General features: G+C 39.7%; 1 protein-coding gene across 5 annotated transcripts in view; it reads left to right on the top strand.

The window, feature by feature from the left end:
• The window catches only part of LOC125893403 (focal adhesion kinase 1-like), an 86,462-nt gene that overhangs the window by 37,384 nt on the left and 29,666 nt on the right, over window positions 1-19,412 (top strand). For 2 of the 5 annotated variants that reach the window (XM_049584062.1, XM_049584064.1), the window contains exons 12-24: window positions 24-141; window positions 514-544; window positions 1,605-1,675; window positions 2,099-2,116; window positions 2,855-2,911; window positions 5,372-5,392; window positions 8,087-8,184; window positions 8,715-8,799; window positions 8,905-9,005; window positions 9,595-9,710; window positions 10,201-10,301; window positions 10,477-10,566; window positions 10,727-10,931. In XM_049584062.1, coding sequence (XP_049440019.1) covers window positions 24-141; window positions 514-544; window positions 1,605-1,675; window positions 2,099-2,116; window positions 2,855-2,911; window positions 5,372-5,392; window positions 8,087-8,184; window positions 8,715-8,799; window positions 8,905-9,005; window positions 9,595-9,710; window positions 10,201-10,301; window positions 10,477-10,566; window positions 10,727-10,931 — 1,112 coding nt within the window. Of the gene's footprint in view, window positions 1-23; window positions 142-513; window positions 545-1,604; window positions 1,676-2,098; window positions 2,117-2,854; window positions 2,912-5,371; window positions 5,393-8,086; window positions 8,185-8,714; window positions 8,800-8,904; window positions 9,006-9,594; window positions 9,711-10,200; window positions 10,302-10,476; window positions 10,567-10,726; window positions 10,932-16,811; window positions 17,297-19,412 lie in introns of those variants that run through there. The other 3 variants (XM_049584061.1, XM_049584060.1, XM_049584063.1) reach the window with 2 other exon arrangements.

The following is a 19,412-nucleotide window of genomic DNA, read 5'->3' as shown; positions in this document are numbered from 1 at the left end:
TCTGCGTGTGCGTGTGTGTGTAGCCCCTCACAGTCACCACAGCATCGCTGACTACAGCAGAAAACATGGCTGACTTGATTGACGGCTACTGTCGGCTCGTCTCCTTAGCTACACGCTCCTTCATTGTCAGAGTCCACAAAGGTAGGATGCACAACTACTCATGCATTTATTTCATGTTCACTGAACTCCTTACATTTTAATTTTTTGGGGTCTTTGCAGCGTTATAATGACACAGTTCTGTGCAGCTAAATGATGATTGAGATCATTTTTTATATCTTTTGGACGGTAACAGAAGGAAATAACTATAAATAGTACCCAGGGTTGAAATTGCTGTCAGCCATCTTTCAAACAGTATCTTGGACTGACTGTGGCTGATGAGGCTTTGTCACTTTGAATAACCAGACTGTGTTTCGCTAGTCTTTTCTAAAAAATAACTATAGCTACAGAGATGTAGTGCTAACATGAGGGCGGCCTGTTCTGTGTCTAATTCATGTGTTCATTTTGTGTCTCCAGAGGGGGACAGAGCTCTGCCATCCATTCCCAAGTAAGTCAAAAGATCCTTTCTGTCTCATTATGCTCAGTATCGGGTAAAAACAAGGTGTCACTTTGCTATGAGACATAAAAGAGGTATAGTTAAGCTGCCGGTGTTACATAAGTTACATACATAATGCATTTTTAACCCTTTTTATATCACAAAAGTATCCATTGCTTCATATCCTGTCTCATAATTCAATCATGTTTTCTTCCTGTAAAAGAAAATATGACGTGCTACATAAGATGGTACCAACCACTTTGAACCAATAATATCACAACATCCAACCATTAGTCAATCTGCGACCTTTAGGTGCATGGAGCTAAGATTAACTCGTTAGCAAACTAGCATCAGCATGCCGTGCAGGTGCGTCTTTGGGTGTTCCCACCTCAAACCTTATGTTACATTTCCCCCAACATACCTTGTCATTTATTTTACAGTATACTGCCTCAGACACTATTTGGAGCATACAATACACTTTGCCTCTCTTCCGTACAGATGCTGCTGTCCAGTCAGTCCCCATGGTTGTTGTGACACGCCCACTTTTTAACAATCAAATCAAAGTCCAGCGTTATATCCCGCTTGCCTATCCTTTTTCACTGTGAAGTACATCACTATACTAAAGCTAGATACTCTTGAAATGCCGTGTCATCTGGACTGTAACCTGAACAACATAGTTTTTTGTCTTAAGTGAATTTTATTTAGTGGTTTCACTCATTTTGAATTTGTTTTGAGGGAAATTTGAACAGCAGCTTTCAGCTTGTGCTAACAACTGTATTTTATTTTTCTTTAGCAGTCCCTGGGCTTGAATCCAGAGCAATATCTCAATCTTGATAATTTGATTTTAAGTCCTGGAATTGCCCATATTGTTGATACAGTATTCTGTATTAGATAAAGACACACACAAATTTTCTAATGTTTGACATAAAGCTACACACATGACAGGATGTGGGAGGGTCCTCCATTCCTCTGGGTGCACTACTATCTTCATAGCTATAACTGGAGACTCATCCAGAATACATTAGTTTGGGTTAATGTGGGCCAAAAACTGATCTTCTCATCTCTCATCCAGAGTTTCAAATCATGAGAGGCGGATGGAAAAACGGATGGACGGAGTACGGACCCGAGCTGTTTGCGTCTCAGGTATAAACCCCCGTCTCGCTTTCTCTTTCTCTGTTGGTCTGTTTCTCCCTTGTTGATCTTCCTCTCCGTCTGCCGCTCTAAATGTCATGAATGACTGACTGCTAACAGTTAGATAAAGGGTTCATAGATATGTGTGCGTACCCTGTTTCCTCTATAAAGCCTCATCTGTGTGTGTGTGCAGTGAAGAGTCCTTGTCTTGCCAGATGTCCACATGGAGAGCTTTAGTCACTGTCACTCTTCCTCTGCCCTGACTGTCCCGACTGACCTCTGACAAACTTAGTTACACAGAATTTAATGAAAATAACCTCTAATATAGTATATAGTATAGTAACCTTATCTGTATATCTTCTAACAGTAAACTTATACTAATCTCCGTTTATTTCCCTCTGTGTGTGTGTTTCATGCTGCATGTGGCTTCTGCAGGTCACACTAGTGGCGATGGTAAACAACATTCTTTCTATTAACCGTCCTGAATTAGTAACTCAATGGAATTCCCGCTCTATGTTTGCATTAAACTCACTGTATGTGTGTACTGTATCTCTGTATCTGTGCCTGTAACGGTTTCGGCCTTATCCATGACTCAACCTGTTATTCTTCAACTTGTTTCTCTGGAAAGAATGAACCTTTCCATCCCTCCCCTTTCCTCTGCTCTGCGCCTCTCTCTCTGTCTCTCCCTTTCCCTCTCTGCGTCTCTATTGTACTCTCCTCTCCTACATTCCTCGAGTGCAGCTGTTTTTATAGTACATGAAAGTTTAAATTGTTGTGCATGTGTTTGGAATCGGGTATGGTGACGGTCTTTTGGAAAGGTACATCTGTCTGATGATGGTGTGTTTTCTGTTACTGTTGTCATTTTCACTCTTGTTTGTCTGTGGATGTGTGTTCACAGAACTTCTTGAGTTGCATGCAGTGATTTTATTTGTGAGATTCTTAAATTGGAAGTGTTGGACCGAAGTATGCTACAGCAACAAGGGTTATATTTGCAGCAGAGTTTTGATTGGTGCTGTGTCAGATAACCTCCAAGTTGAATGCTGTCTGGGTGACTCAATCTGTTATGTCAGTGTGGCGTTTTATTCGAGAGCTCCTTGTCAACTCTTCTCCTTCATCTCTTTTGTGTATCACCCACTGAGACTTAATGTTTCTTGGCTCTTTTTTCTCTCCCTCTTCACTGTGGCTGCGCAGAAACGGACGACTATGCTGAGATCATAGATGAGGAGGACACCTATACCATGCCTTCAAGTAAGTGCTCACGACATGCACACAGACATTATGGGCAGCTAATGTTACACGCGGAGACACAGAGTGAAAGGATGTGCTTGTGCACTTGTGCTCTGTGGATCCCTTCAGACTTGTGCAGCATACTGTGGGGCGAATCCACAAAGAATGTATTGCAGCTGCAACCGCTATCTGGCCTGTCTCAAGGTGTGACTCACAAAAGATATTGTGGTAATGACATCGTAGTGCAAACACACCCATAAGGTTTAACAGCTGAGTGCAAATTGCCCTTTTATTCTACATGAGGCAGAGTATAATTATTGCACCAAGACCACAATAGGCAGAACACTGACAGAAAGATAAAGAAAACTGAAATTAAAAAATTAAAATGTGACAGAGAGAAACCGTATTTAGGATTTAATATCCCCGTCTGTCCGTGCGCTTCAGTTCCCACCAACTCTATAAAGATGCTAATAATTTCAGTGTAACTGAGTGTGGCTTTTAATGCTCGTCTTTGTGAACTGGACTGTCTTTGCAGTGAGGCTTATTTGCATCAAAGGGCACCAAATGTATGCATGTTACCAACATTACACTATTTGCTTGGCAGCACAGTTAGGGGTGCATTTCACCCTTTGCAGGCACTTTGAGAATGACATTTTTGCTGTCTTATATTTCCAGGTTTAGCAGCCGTAAAAGCTGTGTAAATTTTGTGAATTCACCTGTGTGTGTGTGTGTGTGTGTGCATGAAAGAGTGGCGAGATGATGGGTAGAGGATGACAGGTAGCCTTATCTCAGGTCTGTAGACGCCATGAATGTGTTTGGAGACAGATGATTTCTGCGTGTCTCTCGGCCTCACCCCATGGTTGTTTATATTTGGCGAAAACATCATTAACTGATGAGCTTACGCAATAAATAATATATTATTTAATCAAGTGATTGGTACTGTGAACTGTGGTGCGACCCAATCAGCATTGTTGAGAGTATCTTAAAATTCTGTGAATGAGCTGCTTTAAATATTTCATCACACTCCACCATACAGGAGGATTAAATTATAATTATAAATCTATTCAGGCTTCAGCTTTGAATTAAACTATTTTTAGACTGGTGGGTGAGGGATTGCAGGCGAAATAATGACTGAGGCTTGAATGAATCTACATTTTCCATGGTCACATGATGCCATCTTATATGAAAAGGGGAAACCACTTGAACCACACGTTGTCTGTGTATTAATAGATCTGCAATCTATATTTGTTTCAGTGAGATGTCACAAGCTTCCTCAGACTGCTTTGAGACATCATATCAATGCAATGTTTACGTTACAGTAAACATTTTTTATTCTGCTTATTGCTATTATGATAGGTGTTGACATTAATCTAGAGGTTTATCTGGCCTGAAGACTTCTGTAGGATGTCTTTGCATTATCACCTGAAAATTTTAAATATGAGCTTAAACACAAAAGGGCCTGCTGTGTTGTTGCTGCGGCTGAGTGTTGCCTGCTCACCAGGTTTAGGACTGTTGTTCATATTACGCTGAGTGGTGATGCTACATAGGCAACATTTAGAGGCAGTGGAGATGTCACCGCTAACATATGACAGGGAAAGCAGCTTACAAATATTCCCCATTTAACGTGCCTCAAAATGTTGCCTGGGTATCACAAGCCTAAGTTATTCCATGCAAACAGATTTCAACATGGCTTTGCTTTTTGACCATTCATAAATTATAGCCTTCATCAAAGTCCTGTGGGCAGTTGTAAACACAGAAAACGCATGCAGAGAGCAAGTTGAGCAGCATAAAGAGAAAGCTAGATGTCCACTGGTAAACACGCTGCATGACTTTTTATAAGATCACACACTCAAACATGCAAAGCCAGCCAAGGTCACGTTAGCTGTTCATGTCTAGACTGACTCCATGTCTGTTTTGGTTCTGTTAAAAAGCAGGTTGCCAAGCAATAAAAGGGGTCAGTGTGGTGTTTACGTTGTGTTCGCATCATAAAACACACCTTTTATGAACTGTTGCAGCTAGTTAGGGGTGACAAGTGCTGTGCATGTTTGGTGCATGCTTTTGCCCCTCGTACGTACACAACAGTAACCGCTAAATTTTAGTTTATTTTATATGTTCTCGTTGATATAGTTTTGACATCATATTGTAACAGCAAAATAGGTCAGTGTATTTAATGACAGTTGTCTTTATGAGCCTGTGATAATGCTGGAAGGTCAACTTAAATAAACTAAAATTTACCTTTAGACAAAACACCAAAAAGCTTTTAGTATCAAAGAACAAGTTATTATATGATATATGAAAATGGACATGCTGGTGATATAGAGACAGACAGACATACAGAAACTAACTTAAGCTAATTCATCTGCATCAGTCTAACACCTACAGTGCAATCATGGCAATTGTTAAAGACTGCAGTCACAGTTCATGGATCTCTGTACTCACAGCTAGTTATTTCTGTCTCCTATCACTAACCCGTTTTCCCAGAATACTATGGACTAGATCAAGGTAATGAGTCTGGCTGTATTGTGATGGCACTTTGATTTGGTGGTTGTTGTGATCCTTATTTTTATGTTTGCTTGCTACTGTAAAATAAAACTGAATTTGTTTCTGTATCTGTACCCTGTTGATTTGACCCCTCCTCTGTTGATGTTTGATGTGCTGTCAGTTTTGGGCTGAATTAATGGTAGCTGCAGAGCTCAACCCTCGTGGCTGGACAAGGATCTTCGTCTTTATTTTGCTGTTTAAAGAAAAAAAAGGACGAACAAACTGTATTCAGTTACGTGATCGTAAAGATCGACACCATTTGACAACATGCATGTTGTTGAAACCTGTTTACTGCTCAGGGTAACAGCTACATTTATATACCGTTTAACCAGGCAAGTTGACTCAGAGCATGTTCCTATTTACAACTTTGGCCTGGAAGAGGAAGTGCAGTGAGGCAGAAGGGTTAAAATAGATGCATATATATATGCATATATAAATACTGTTAACATTTCAAACCCAAACCACTAACAAACAGGGTAGTCCCACTTCATTTTTTAACCATAATGATCTACTTTTTTAAGATCAGGTTACATGGGCGACATTTAGAGGCAGGGCACACACAGGCATTAATTATGGCCAACTGTATATTTTTGTTACTATACTATATGTCGCAACCTCATTTAGTCTCTTTCCCACTGCAAGCATTTTTATTGCCCGGCGTAGTTGTCTCTAAAGGTCGCACATGTGCAGGACATTTCACAACCAAACTGTTAAACCAAAGAGAAGCCAGAGATTGGTTAAATCTCGTATGCTTATGTATGCTCATATATCCTTATGCTGATTACATGGACAAAGTCAGGTCAACAGTGTCAGCAAACCACCAGTCTCTCAACAGCCAACACTTCACAGACCTTTTTGATCCGAATTTTATTGAAAAAAAATAAAATAAAATACAAAAGACCATTGACTGACTTTAATAACAGAGATACAAATGCACCACTGGACTTAAATCAGCCTGTGTGCTTTGAATTACCTGTCACAATTATACAATCCACCTGACTTTATCCATTTTACATTTGATTTCATGTGAATATTCATGTTCATATATACATTGAGTTTTACCGGCTGTAGTTCGTCTGTGTTACATGGCATGTCTGGCTATAGTTTGCTGATGCTGTTCTTGCATGCTGTTGACATTGAGCTATGCTGATCACTATAAACCTAAGCTTGTCAAAGTAGGACGGTGAATTAACTTTATTCATCTGAAAGTTTAGGATAATTCAATTTGAATAGCAAAGACTCCGCCACATAGTGTTGCACCACAGACTGTATAAAAGTGAGTAGTAGATATTGCCACCATAACCCACTGGTTTGTGGAGAATTGTTTTGAAGCTAAGAGTTTGGCATTTTGGCAATTGCCATCTTGGTTTTTGGAACCAGAAGTGACCATATGTGGATGAGGATACGTATCACTGCGCCTGTATCTTGATTGACAGGACGCCATGATAGCAACTTGTCAGTCACAAGGAAGCCAAGCCCTAAGGCATACCTTGCTTTATTGTCTATTTTACTCTGAATGGGGCCATTATTTACATAATAAACATCATGCTTTATGGAAGAAGACTTGAAACCAGCGACTGAGAACATAACTCATTAGGAAAATGTTTACTGAGGTAATAAATCAAGCGAGAAGTGTAGTCATTTTCTTATAGGCTTCTGTACAATTGTATTCCTTTTGCAACCAGTGGAGTTGCCCCCTGCTGGCCATTAGAAAGAATGCAGGATTAAGGCACTCCTGCCCTCACCTGGTTTTATACTTTTCAGACCTGAAAGCTCTGCTCATTTTTTTCAGGGCTCCTACACAAGCCTTATCTTATTACCAACAAGGTTGGGTGCAGGGTGCTACTCTTGAGCTAACTTTCGAGGGCTTAGTGGCAGGTTGCATCTGACACTGCTTAGTGATCAAACCCAGGACCATGTCATAGCCAACTTATCACAATTACCTTGTTTGGGGCAGATTTTCTCTGGGGCGTTGTTTTTTAAGTGTGTATGAAAATATTGTCTGTGGGACAGGTCGTACAGCTCTGAGTAGCCCTGTACTAAAATCCTCCTTATTTACTGATATATACTGAAGGAAGGAAAGATATCTGATGGCAGTGACTGGTTGTTCCTTGTCACATGACATGATGTGCATGCTGCTGCATTCCAAAAGCTGAACTTGTTTATCTCAGGGCGCAGCCGTAGCACCCTGAAAAATAGGTGCTTGGGAGCACTTGCGCACCTCAACAGCGTCGAAACTGCTGCGAAACCTGCAGCATTTATCGGGGCTCTTGTACAGTCTGTGGTTGCACACATGAAATTGTCTGGTCTGTTTCCAGAGCTGCGTCTTCTTCAAATGGCAACTTTTTATGATTTACTGGAAGAAAGGTCTCGAAAGCTGATCATTAAAATCAGTTTGACGTTTTCTAAGGCAGATTTAAACAAACTCTACACACTGTAAAACACTCTGACAAGCTTAGTAAATGTAAGGGCCGACTAAGAAGTCTATGTGCAGGCACTGATGTGTGTGTTTGATCTGAAGGTCTTCTCTGTTTGTGTGTCTCCATCTGTGTGTGTGTGTGTGTGTGTGTGTGTGTGTGTGTGTGTGTGTGTGTGTGTGTGTGTGTGCGCGCGCATGTGTGCGTGTTCATGTCAATGTATATTGTGTGTGTATAGCACGGGACTATGAGATTCAGCGAGATCGTATTGAGTTGGGACGCTGCATAGGTGAGGGTCAGTTTGGAGACGTCCACCAAGGAGTCTACATCAGCCCGGTATGCACAGTGGTCTCTCTCTCTCACACACAATCATTTAATGTCTTAACCAGTAAGGGGTTGACAGGTGGCAAAAATGCAAACCCATGCTAATGTTGTAGCATTAAAGCATTCACTCACATCTTTACAAACAAAACTGGTTCATCTTCTTACGTTTAAAAGCAGAGAAATCTGCTGCTGACCTTATTATACATGTGTGTAATTAATGCTGCCTCTTTCTCACCCCCTTCGTCTTTGTTCTCTCACGCTCTGCTTGCAAAGTCACTTTGAAGCTAGACTAAAAAGAATGAACTGAACTTGAACTCACATCACAATAACTGCACATGTAGAGTATAGTTGTAACAGAAGAAAATGATGGGATGGGCTCGCTACTCTAAAACTGTGATATACTCACAAATCTCATGATTTACTTTGAATAGGCAACACACAAACATCATATATTCTCACTGCATTTTGATAGACAATAAATTTGCTTAATAAAAACAATTCTGTTGTAGTGCTGATTGTTTGCCTCAATCTATGTCTTGCAGGAGAACCCAGCTCTGTCTGTGGCAGTGAAGACGTGTAAGAACTCAACGTCAGACAGTGTCAGGGAAAAGTTTCTCCAAGAAGCATGTACGTTGCTCTCTTATAAATTTGTGGAATAGCACTTTTAGTACAAAAAACTTAAAAGCTGTTTGCGACTGACCCCCCCCCCCCCCTTTTCTTCTCTCCCTGCAGTGACCATGCGTCAGTTTGACCACCCTCATATAGTGAAGCTGATGGGAGTCATCACTGATAATCCAGTCTGGATCATCATGGAGCTCTGCACACTCGGAGAGGTAGGAAACTGATAAGAATTTGTGTAAACGTGCGCTCAGTGATAAATCAATTACTTGATCAAGAGAACATTAATAGGCAACAATTTGATAATAAAAGATAGTTGTAGTATTTTTCTAAGCAAAAGACAAAACATTTGCTGTATTTATTCTTCATTACTGTGAGAATTTGATGCTTTTTGTTGTTGTACATGATAATAAACTGAACAGCTTTGGCTTTTTGCACTGTTGGTCAGATGAAACATTACATTTGAAGACGTCACAGGGCATGTTTTAATATTTTCTGACATTTTATTGACAAATCAGAAATAAACTAATCGAGGGCAAATTAATTTATAACATAAAATATTTGTTGGGTCTCGGTGTAAATCAGATTGTGAAAAATATCATCTGCAGGCAAACACTTTACCTGTGATTTAAAAAAAAATTAAGTATCTTTGTCATAATCAATAGCTCATTTTTCCTTTCTATTTTGCTCTTCACTTTGTAACAATGAAGCGCCTTGAGCTGCGTTGACTTTTTCACCATCAAATTGTGTCCCTCTCCTCTCTCACGTCCTTTTATCTTTGTCTTTTTGTCCCATCCTCCGCAGTTACGGTCATTCCTCCAGGTGAGGAAGTATAGTCTCGACTTGGCCACACTCATCTTGTACTCGTACCAGCTCAGCATGGCACTGGCATATCTGGAGAGCAAGCGCTTCGTACACAGGTATGTATTAAAGTCAACCCCAATATACCAGAACAATTTAAAATATTAAAGTTAATATTCCATTACTAGTAGTGCTAAGGGGCCACAGCAGCAATTACATTAAATCATGGATTAATTTACCAAATAATTAGTGTTTCTAAAGATCATTAGGCAGCTTTATTTAGGCATGTATAATAATGTAGGGCAGTCGGATGTAAAGGATTATTTTTTTATGGCAAGTGTATATATTCTGTAAACCACAGCCCAGTGTTGCCACCTACTGGAAGAATTGCAATGTATTTACTGCTAAAAAAAGAAATGTGTGGAAAAATATTGTCATGTTGATGCCCAGAACTTCTCCTAAAGAATGAAGCATACTAGCAATCTTATCATGATGTTATTCTAAAAGCTACGCAAGATGTATTTTATTACGTTATGTGACAGGTGTTTGGTCATGTAGATAAATAGAATTAATGTCAGCATGTCTTCATTTTGGTTCTGTCCTCCTCAGGGACATCGCAGCGCGCAACGTGTTGGTGTCGACAGTCGACTGTGTAAAACTTGGCGACTTTGGTTTGTCTCGATACATGGAAGATAGCTCTTATTATAAAGGTAAATATAACACCTCTCTACACGCACAGCGTTCCCATAAATGTGCACTTCACCATCTGCTTGTCTTTGGTCTGTCACAACACATAGCGGAAATTATAATTATTATTCATTGGATGGACGTGAGCAGAGCTGACTATTAAAGTGTGACACAGCTCTCCTGATCTTTGTTTTTCAGCCTCTAAAGGTAAACTGCCTATTAAATGGATGGCTCCAGAATCCATCAACTTCAGACGATTTACCACAGCCAGTGATGTCTGGATGTTTGGTAAGTTTGATTCTGTGTTTTCTTCCTTTCATTATTTCTGTGTCAGTTTTGTCCTGATGTTTTGATGTTTTTAGCTTTGCAGAAAGCTGTGCAGAATTTAAGAGCCAGTCAGAGGCTGTAGTGAGTGAGTGAGTTTTAATATTTTTCTGTCTTCCCATAGGCGTCTGTATGTGGGAGATCCTCATGTTCGGCATCAAGCCTTTCCAGGGTGTGAAGAACAACGACGTCATAGGCAGGATAGAGAACGGTGAGCGTCTGGCGATGCCCCCCCAGTGCCCTCCTACTCTCTACAGCTTGATGACAAAGTGTTGGTCGTATGATCCCAGCAAGAGGCCACGCTTCACTGAACTCAAAACACAACTGAGGTACTGAATGGAGTGTGGTTTGAGAGTGTGCGAGTGTCTTTGTGTGTTTCTGTACCTGTGATTGGGGGTTCAGTGTCTTGCTCAAGGACACAAACCGCCAATACACTACCTCTTGAGCGTTGTGAGAATTATATCTATGTATGCTTTACCTCAGCTGGAGAGGCATACAATGTATGTGTTTCAAGTGCACGAGGCATTGCTTGTCTCTCATAGTGAGCTTTAGGTGTGATACACTGAGTGAAAGAAGCTTGTAGAATGACATTACATGTGGGGAAAAAAAGATCCAGTGGCACATTTTTACATTATTTTTTTAATTTGCACATAAAAATTGGAACAAAAAATATATGTTTTTACTCAGACAGCCTCCCAATAGATCTCCCCCCAACACAGCCCATCTTTGATTTCTTTGATTTTCACTCAGTTATTTTCTTCTAATGACCTACTGTTATTGTAATTTTTTTCATATACAAACAGTAAAATACCAGTAGGAACAACACAAAAGTGAACAAGAATTGAAATTTCCACAAATTCTATAATCAGAAATAGAAAAAAGGAGCAGAATAAGTGATAATTGAAATAAAAATGTTAATGAATTATAATCCTAAGAAACAATACAATAAAAGGAAACATACATAACATCAAACTGGCCACAGACATACATGCAAATCCATTACACAGTCAGGTGATCACAGATGGTCCAACATCTGCAAGGGGTTAAGCTTATGGCCTCTTTTACTGACCATTCACAAAGTCCAGGTATTGCCTCCATTCCTGATCATCGTTTTCCTCCTGGTTAGTTGACCGAACCTTACCTTCACTGGGGGAAAATGTGTATGGACTATGATTCTCCCACCCAGCACAGGAGCTGTATGAATCCAATCTGTATCAGATGTGGGAGATCATTCGGGATCACCAAAAACGTAGAAACTAGGAGAGAATTCTCAGACTAAGTTTCAAAATTTGACTTTCAATCTGTCATTTAAAAGTGAAGATATGATATTTGATCATTGTGAATCCCACTGCCTGTTGTTCTTTTCCATATTCTCAGTCATAGTTAAGATAAAGGAATGAAACACAGTAAACTATATTTTCCTGAGGAAGTGTTTCCTTATGCCTGCCTAACAGCAGGTGTCACTGTCTGCATTAATTAGAATAATCTGTCAAGATGCACGGAGCAGACAAAAACCTTCAGCAAATATTATACGTTTAAAATTAAGTAACATAATTTAGCCATTATCTTTGGCTGATGGTTAAACATTAAAGATGGACAATCAGATACAGATGGGTGAGCAGAAAGGCAGTGACGTTATCCAGCTGAGGTCATATTTACATGCTTTCTTGTTTTCACTGAGATGGCAGACTGAAACTATCTTGGCAGGAAGGTGCGTGTGGTTTTCTCTGATTTAATCTTCGTTTAAAATACTACATTCATTTTTTTTAATTTAATAAGAGATGCGGAGGCAATGGGAAGTCAATTCCTGAGATGATACATGTGTATTGTATTATATATTACTCCAAACTGAATTTTGTGGATAAAAACATATATTCAAATTTTCTGAATATTACAAACATGTTTATTTTTGACAGCAGCTACAGTTAGTGAAGTATTACATTTTCCAATACCTTCTCTGCAGCAGGGTCATGTTGAGTTTTTATTATTGTTTTGCTTGAATCCATTCGACTGCAATTGCTTTCACCTTTAAGGATGTTTGACCTTGTTTGCACTCATACTGAAAGAATAATAAAAGATTGCTAGTACATTTTTACCCTGGTATGTACACAAAGGACGACGGTTTCTACATGTTTCAACACTTTGACCTCATAGTGATTGGATATTAAATGGAGTACATAGCCAAAACATTACTACCGTAATGCTTGACAGACTGCACTTTACCTCCTGTTTGGGCTGATGGCATTATGGTTGTCATGGTAAAAGAGATGTGATGATGACAGAGATAAATTAAATGAGATATCTTCACGCCTCGCTTCCTCGTTGAATGATACATCACTGCCTTGTTAGTAGCTTTGCCCGTAGACAGATCTGGAAAAGGAGAGAGATGTAATCCATCAAGAAACAATATCCCGGGCATGTTGTGATCAGATAAGGCAGAGCTAGACAACACTCAACACAATTGCTATAAGTGCTGCGTAAGTCATCACTGTGATGTTCAACACCGGAATGGTCCAAGTTTTCATGAGTCAAACTATGTCATACAAGTAACTGAGTCAGACCATTTGTGAAATGTTTCATTAAATATAGTGAGAGCTGCACTCTTAAGACTCAAACAAAATCTTTAATTTTAATTCCATGAACACTAGAGCATGGTGTCAGTCATCATTAGGTGCCAAAGGGAGAGGAAAAGCTCTATAAACCTGACATGTTTTAGGATTTATGCAAGTCAGTGTGCGGTTATGGTGTGTGTGATTATAATGCAAATCATAGGATACTTACAGTCAAAACCCCCAGCATTCAGATCATAATTTCCCCCAATATGCATTCACTAAGATTCAACCAGATGAATTTAAATAAACTGAGGTATGTTCATGTTCATGTGAGGCTTGATAAGATCTTTGGCTCTGCTTTGTGTAACAGAGCTGGGACTCCTGTCAGGACAGAGATACAAGCAGCAGTAATATTTTAGTAATTTAGTAAAAACACATTTTGTTTGACTTGAAAGAAAATCAGTGGCTTCCTTTCCATTATATTTCCATTCATTAGAGGTAAGCAGGGGTACAATAGGAGTAAGGTTTTTCCCGGCCACCATGAATCAGCAATTCATAACTGTTTAGACATGAACAGACCTGAGGATTTTTGGCAGGGATGCTTCAGCTGATTGCAGGATAGGTCATAATAACAGGAGTAGTGCTGGTGGTGATGAAAAAACTAGAGCAGGAGTTGTAGATGACTCTACAGTGGAAACAACTAAAGACATTTATATGTAACACAGATTTCACATGAATTTCACATTCAGTAAGTAACGTCAGAGTCTGAACTTAAGATGAGACACTTGTACACTAATTTGGGTGTGCCAGGTGTGTTTCCCTTCCCTTCAATTTCAACAAAACAGCTTCTGATTGTGCAGATTGAGTGCAGATTAATGCGCCAAAGACAGTACTTCTTTATTGTTATTATCTAGTTCTGTACAAGTCATTTAGTCTAGACATACACTACTTTTGAAATGTTTGGAATCACCTATTTTGTTGATGATTTCCTTCTTTCCTTTAATAATGGCTATTTTCACAGTAATAAAAAATGTATATTTCAGACACCAAATTTAATTTTTACATGTGAAACAGTTTGGGTCCCAAAAGAAGAAAAACAAAATAATCAAAGCTTCCATTGAGTTGATGTCCTCTGGGACAATATATCGTCCACCAAAAGTAGTTATCATGACAGGCCTGCATTTAAAACTGACACAAGAACCTGCTCCTATTTAAACATGCACACATTTTGATGCTAAGCTTCCAGTGTCTTTACCCAATTAGTGGTGTTGTCCTCTCCTCTTATTTAACTGTTGCTCAGGGGGATCTTTGTCTCTTTCTGTCCTTTCAGTTTTCAGTCTGCTTAAACCATTGTAAAGAGTTTTGTTCTCCATGTACAAAACAAACCGTTTATACAAAATAACATCAATTTTTAAAGAGGACTTTCTACAACCTAAAAGCAACAAGAGCATCCAAAAATATTGACCTGTCCTCAGACATCTGACTTGACTCAATCAAGCTATCATGGCAGAAGATTCAAATATTTTGAATGAGTAGTTATCATTATATGGATTCTCTGGACAACGATACGGTATTCTAGATTCTGCCATGACACAATTTCAATTCAATGCACTTTAAGGGCCTGGGATCCATATGAGACGATATTATCTGCCCATATGACACAATCAGTTTCAGACGACACTGCCACCCTTTTGTTTTTTGTTTGTGGCCATAAAAGCTAAAAAAAAAACAACAACACATAGATAATGTAAGTAATTGTAATGCTTATGTGCAGTAAAGTTTACTCTACACTGACTCCCCTAATACACATGAAACAGCACATGGGATGAGTTAAACTTCATTGCTCTCTGTTAGAGATGTTTCTGGACAAAATGTTTTCATTTTAACCCAGACCATCATCTTTTTCCTAAAACTTCAAAGCTATTGGGCTTAAAGCCCTGAAGGCAAACTTCTCCCAACAGCCATAAAACTTTTAACAGCAACATAGTTTACAAAAGTATCAAACTCAGCTCAGTAATAACTGTCAATGTTCGTGGACATAACAATTGTTTTTTGCTAGTCACCCATTATTAGCTTAAGCATGTTTACATTGCCTAAATTAGCCTAGTGGCTAGCGGACTTTTTCCCTCTACAAATAACTTAACAAATGGCATTTAATGTCATCATTTTTCTTACTCACTGGTGGTCTAAGTCACTGCATCTCCCGATAGAACGGCTCAGTTGAATTTCAGCCTGTATGCACTTTTTTTTTTTTTTTTCCCCCAGCCCAATGTTAATGAAACAGAGCAGCTAATTTTGTTGTAAAGAGAAGTTAGCGGAGTGAGATGCCTTTTCAGGCAGGTACTTCACGTTTGATCTCATTAATGGCATTGTCCATGTGCTTTGTTGACCCATATTTTCTCCATAATCCATAATATTTCCACTCTGCTGATTTATTTCAAAGTGAGTAACTTCATCCCCTTCGTCTTTCTCTTGGCCGCTTGCCAACTGCCTGCTTCTGTTTGACGGTGACAGATTTTCAAAATAAAAGCTATCCCAAAGATGACGATATAGATCAGTGTTTTTGTTTTGCATCAGTGATATTGGATCGTCGATCAGTGAGTCGAAATATCGATCCAGAGTGATGGATCGTTACACCCCTAGCAGTTACTGTATATCAGTGAGTGTTGTTACTTCAAAATACTTCTTAAAGACATCATGAAGAGTTTAAATGGGAGAATGTTTCCACAGATATGTCTTATTATGTCATATTATTTTTCCTATCATTCACAACTGAATTTTCTAGGAGAAAACTAGATATAATATACATCATTTTTGTCTTTTTTTAATGACATCATATTGTTAATGTCAAGGCTTGAAAAATCTTCTACTCACAAACTCATATAAACAAGTAAAACAACCCCAGTTTCAGCAGCACAGCAAGATGCCATCATTGTTTCCTTCGACATGCACATTCTCTCTCTGTCTTGTTCTCTTTCTCTCTCTTACACACAGAAACAGGAAAATAAGAGCGCATATTCAACTCCTGTGGTTTTATGAGTTTGCTTAAAACCAGCATGACTCACACCTTAAATTCCACCAAGATTACCCTTCCAATGTTCTTAATGTCAGCTTTCCTCTTTTCCCCCCAGATTTACTCCTCTTACAGTTTCATCTTATGCTCTTTTCAGACTCTAATTTTTGTGCTCCTCTTGACTTCCTCCATCTTTTCATTGTGTCCTCCTAGTCACGTTTTCTCATTTTGGCTCCGAACAAGCATTGGCCCCGACATCACGGAGGTCTGCTCATTAGTCTGACACATGTACAGTATGTTCGTGGTTGTAGGTTTTAATGGTCAGAAAACCCCAGTGTGGAAAAGAACATATGAAGTGCGTTAAAGTACATACATTTATTTTAATTGACTGTGATATGTTGGCATGAAGAAATGGTGAGGAACCCTCAATGTGCCTCATCCAGTGTCCTGGAAACCAAGTCAATATTGACCACATTAACTGCGGTCACTGGCTATTAATAGGGGAAAGTCATGCCATATAAGGTTATACAGTTTGGTTTACTTTCGGTCTGGCTGGCTTTTATATCATAATATCAATTATAGGTCTCTCCTGCCAAATATGCAGCTCTCAGCTACTACTACAGTTTTCCTAGACGGTGGACCAACATGAGTGTGTGCGTGTGTGTGAATGTGTGTTTGTGTGTGTTTACACAGTGGGCAGCTGCCAGGAGCTCCAGCTTTCCAAAGAACAGAGAGTGAGAGAGAAAATAGACAGAGAGAATGAAAGAAGGAAAAAGAAAGGCAAGCAGAACTCTCTCACTGTACTCCCATCGTCAAAGCTAGCGGTTCAAGGCTCCTTGTTTTTAGATCATGTTATCCTGATAGTGAAGTGTGTGTGCAGGGAAGGACTTTAGCCTGCAGTCTGGTGGGGTTTTGTTCCGCTACAACGGGGCATATTTGAGTCATCCTGCCAGGAGTAGTACGTTTTATCCTTTCAGCGTTGCTGGGATCCATTGTAGTTGTACGTGTTGACCTTCAGTGTATCAGTGCTGAGTGCCACTGGCTCATCATCAGCTTAGTGGTTGCGTTATTCTCCTAAAAGGGCTCGAGTGGACACACTCTGGTGCTTTTGGATTGGCCTGTTCCTCAGGTAAAGTATTGTCTCTTCTACATGGCTTTCTATCTCATCAGGTTCTCTAAATGTTGCGGTGTCAGCCTGAAATAGATTGAGTAGTTTATTTTACTTTTCACAATTTTATGTGTGCAAGTGTGATGCATTCAGTGGATGTTACTGGGTTCAATCCAAAGCTGGCTTGGAGCAGCTGTTCTGTACGTCTCTTAAACATAAACATTAGTTGATTGTTTGACTGACCTCTGCTGATCCTCTGGAAGAAATGCTTTGCATATTCTACGTTAAGAATAGGTTTACATTCTATCAAGTCTGTCTTCAAACAATATACTTACACCAGTATTCCCATTGAAACAGTTACAGGGCACTGTAATTGTTCATTGTGCCCCTTTGTAAAGTCTTTTCAGTGGAAGTGATGGGGAACAAGACAAATTCCAGTTACAGTTACAGTTGTTTGTTTCCTTGCTGCAGTGTTGGGATAGTAACACAAACAGAGAATCCTTTATCCATTAACAAGGACGTCCAAGTTTGCTCTCAGCAGTGGTGTAACCTCTTTGTTGACCCCCATTATGAAATCATGGAATGGGCAAGGAATCAGCCCTTGTGTGATCATTCTTGCATTGATCTGTTTACTGGTCAGAGTTTGATGAAAGCTAATGTATCAACGCATGTGTAGTTCTTGTTTATATTAATGTGTGAACCTGCCTTTGTGGCAGCTTTAGCACACACAGAGCAACAGTGAGCCAGGGTTCTAGAAAGCAGTTGCCTATAGGTGTCCACTTTAGATCTCAATGCCAAACCAGTCACCAGAACAAATATTGATAGGGTACGTTTTTGCAAACAACAGATGCGTTACATTTGTACATTATTTCGTTGCGGGGTTCTCAACAACACTGTGGTGAAGGTGTGGTAAGGCTCAAGCACAAAAATCACTTGGTCATGGCTAGAAAAAAGATCATGTTTTGGCTTAAAACACCCACATTTGGTGGCACATAAGCTGCTGGAAAAGCAGGGGTGGGCTGGTAAAAAACACCCAGGATTGGTGGCTCAGACGCTGCTTGGAATCACTTTGATATGCCCCTTAAAACATCCAGGTCCGGTGCAACAAACACTGATGGAAACACAGCAAAGGGTTGCCGAAAAACAGCTGATGCTTTCTTTGGTTTCGGACAGTGGTCCGCGGTGGTCTGCAACTTGGCGGGCATCTCGCTATGATGACATTATCCCCGCCACCTCCAGATGACAAAATCAGCTTATATATTTTGTCACTTTAGAAATGTTAACATGATCTCCATGACATGCCCAAATGTAATATATTCATGCCAACATCTACTGATGGCGACTGGGCTACTCAGTGCACTTATATACATATATCTAAACTGTGCTGCTCATTTTCCATCAGCAGTGGTTGTACAGAGCAGCTCTCAGGTGAGAAGTACGTGAGTGTAAAGCAGGGCGGTGACGAAAAAGTCCAAGATTGTGCAGTCAGCCCAGCCTGAGTAAATAGTCTAAACAGGCCTTGTTATTCCAGGTGGCAGCATGGTGTAGGTGGGGGAGGAGACAAGTCAGCGTTAGCATTGCCAGGTGCTGATGTTATCGTCATCACACATATTCATGCATGATGTCATTTACTGTTAAATTGTGAGGCGAGGCTGGCAGATTTATTAATGGCTGGTTTCATTTGGATCAATGTCTAATGACTTGGCTTGCTGAAATAGACATTCAATAGAAAGGACTGAGAGGTACAGCGCAGCTATGCTGTTAAAAACACTGCTCTCTGCTAGAAACCAGCTTTTACAAGCAGTTAGAGGCCCATTTATTATTTTTATGCAAACCATTGTGTGTTTTAATGTTGTCTGCATTTGTTTGACCTATAAGATGGGTACAGTTCAGCACAAAAACAAAAAGTTTTCCTGTAGTCGACAACTTACAGAAGATCTTAAACTTGGTGAGACTATCTATTTAAAAGATAAGAAGATTTAAAAAAAGAAAGAAACACAGTATTTGTCTAACTGGCAGTGGTGTTGTACAGATCTATGTGTAAATGTGTGTTGTGATGGGAAGAAGAGAAGACCTGACAGAAGACTGACTTGGACAGGTGCAAGGACACATTCAAACACACACATTCAAACACACA

This window comes from Epinephelus fuscoguttatus, linkage group LG8, assembly GCF_011397635.1.
Source record: "Epinephelus fuscoguttatus linkage group LG8, E.fuscoguttatus.final_Chr_v1".
Lineage (NCBI taxonomy): Eukaryota > Metazoa > Chordata > Actinopteri > Perciformes > Serranidae > Epinephelus > Epinephelus fuscoguttatus.
This window is presented reverse-complemented; position numbering and strand designations above follow the sequence as displayed.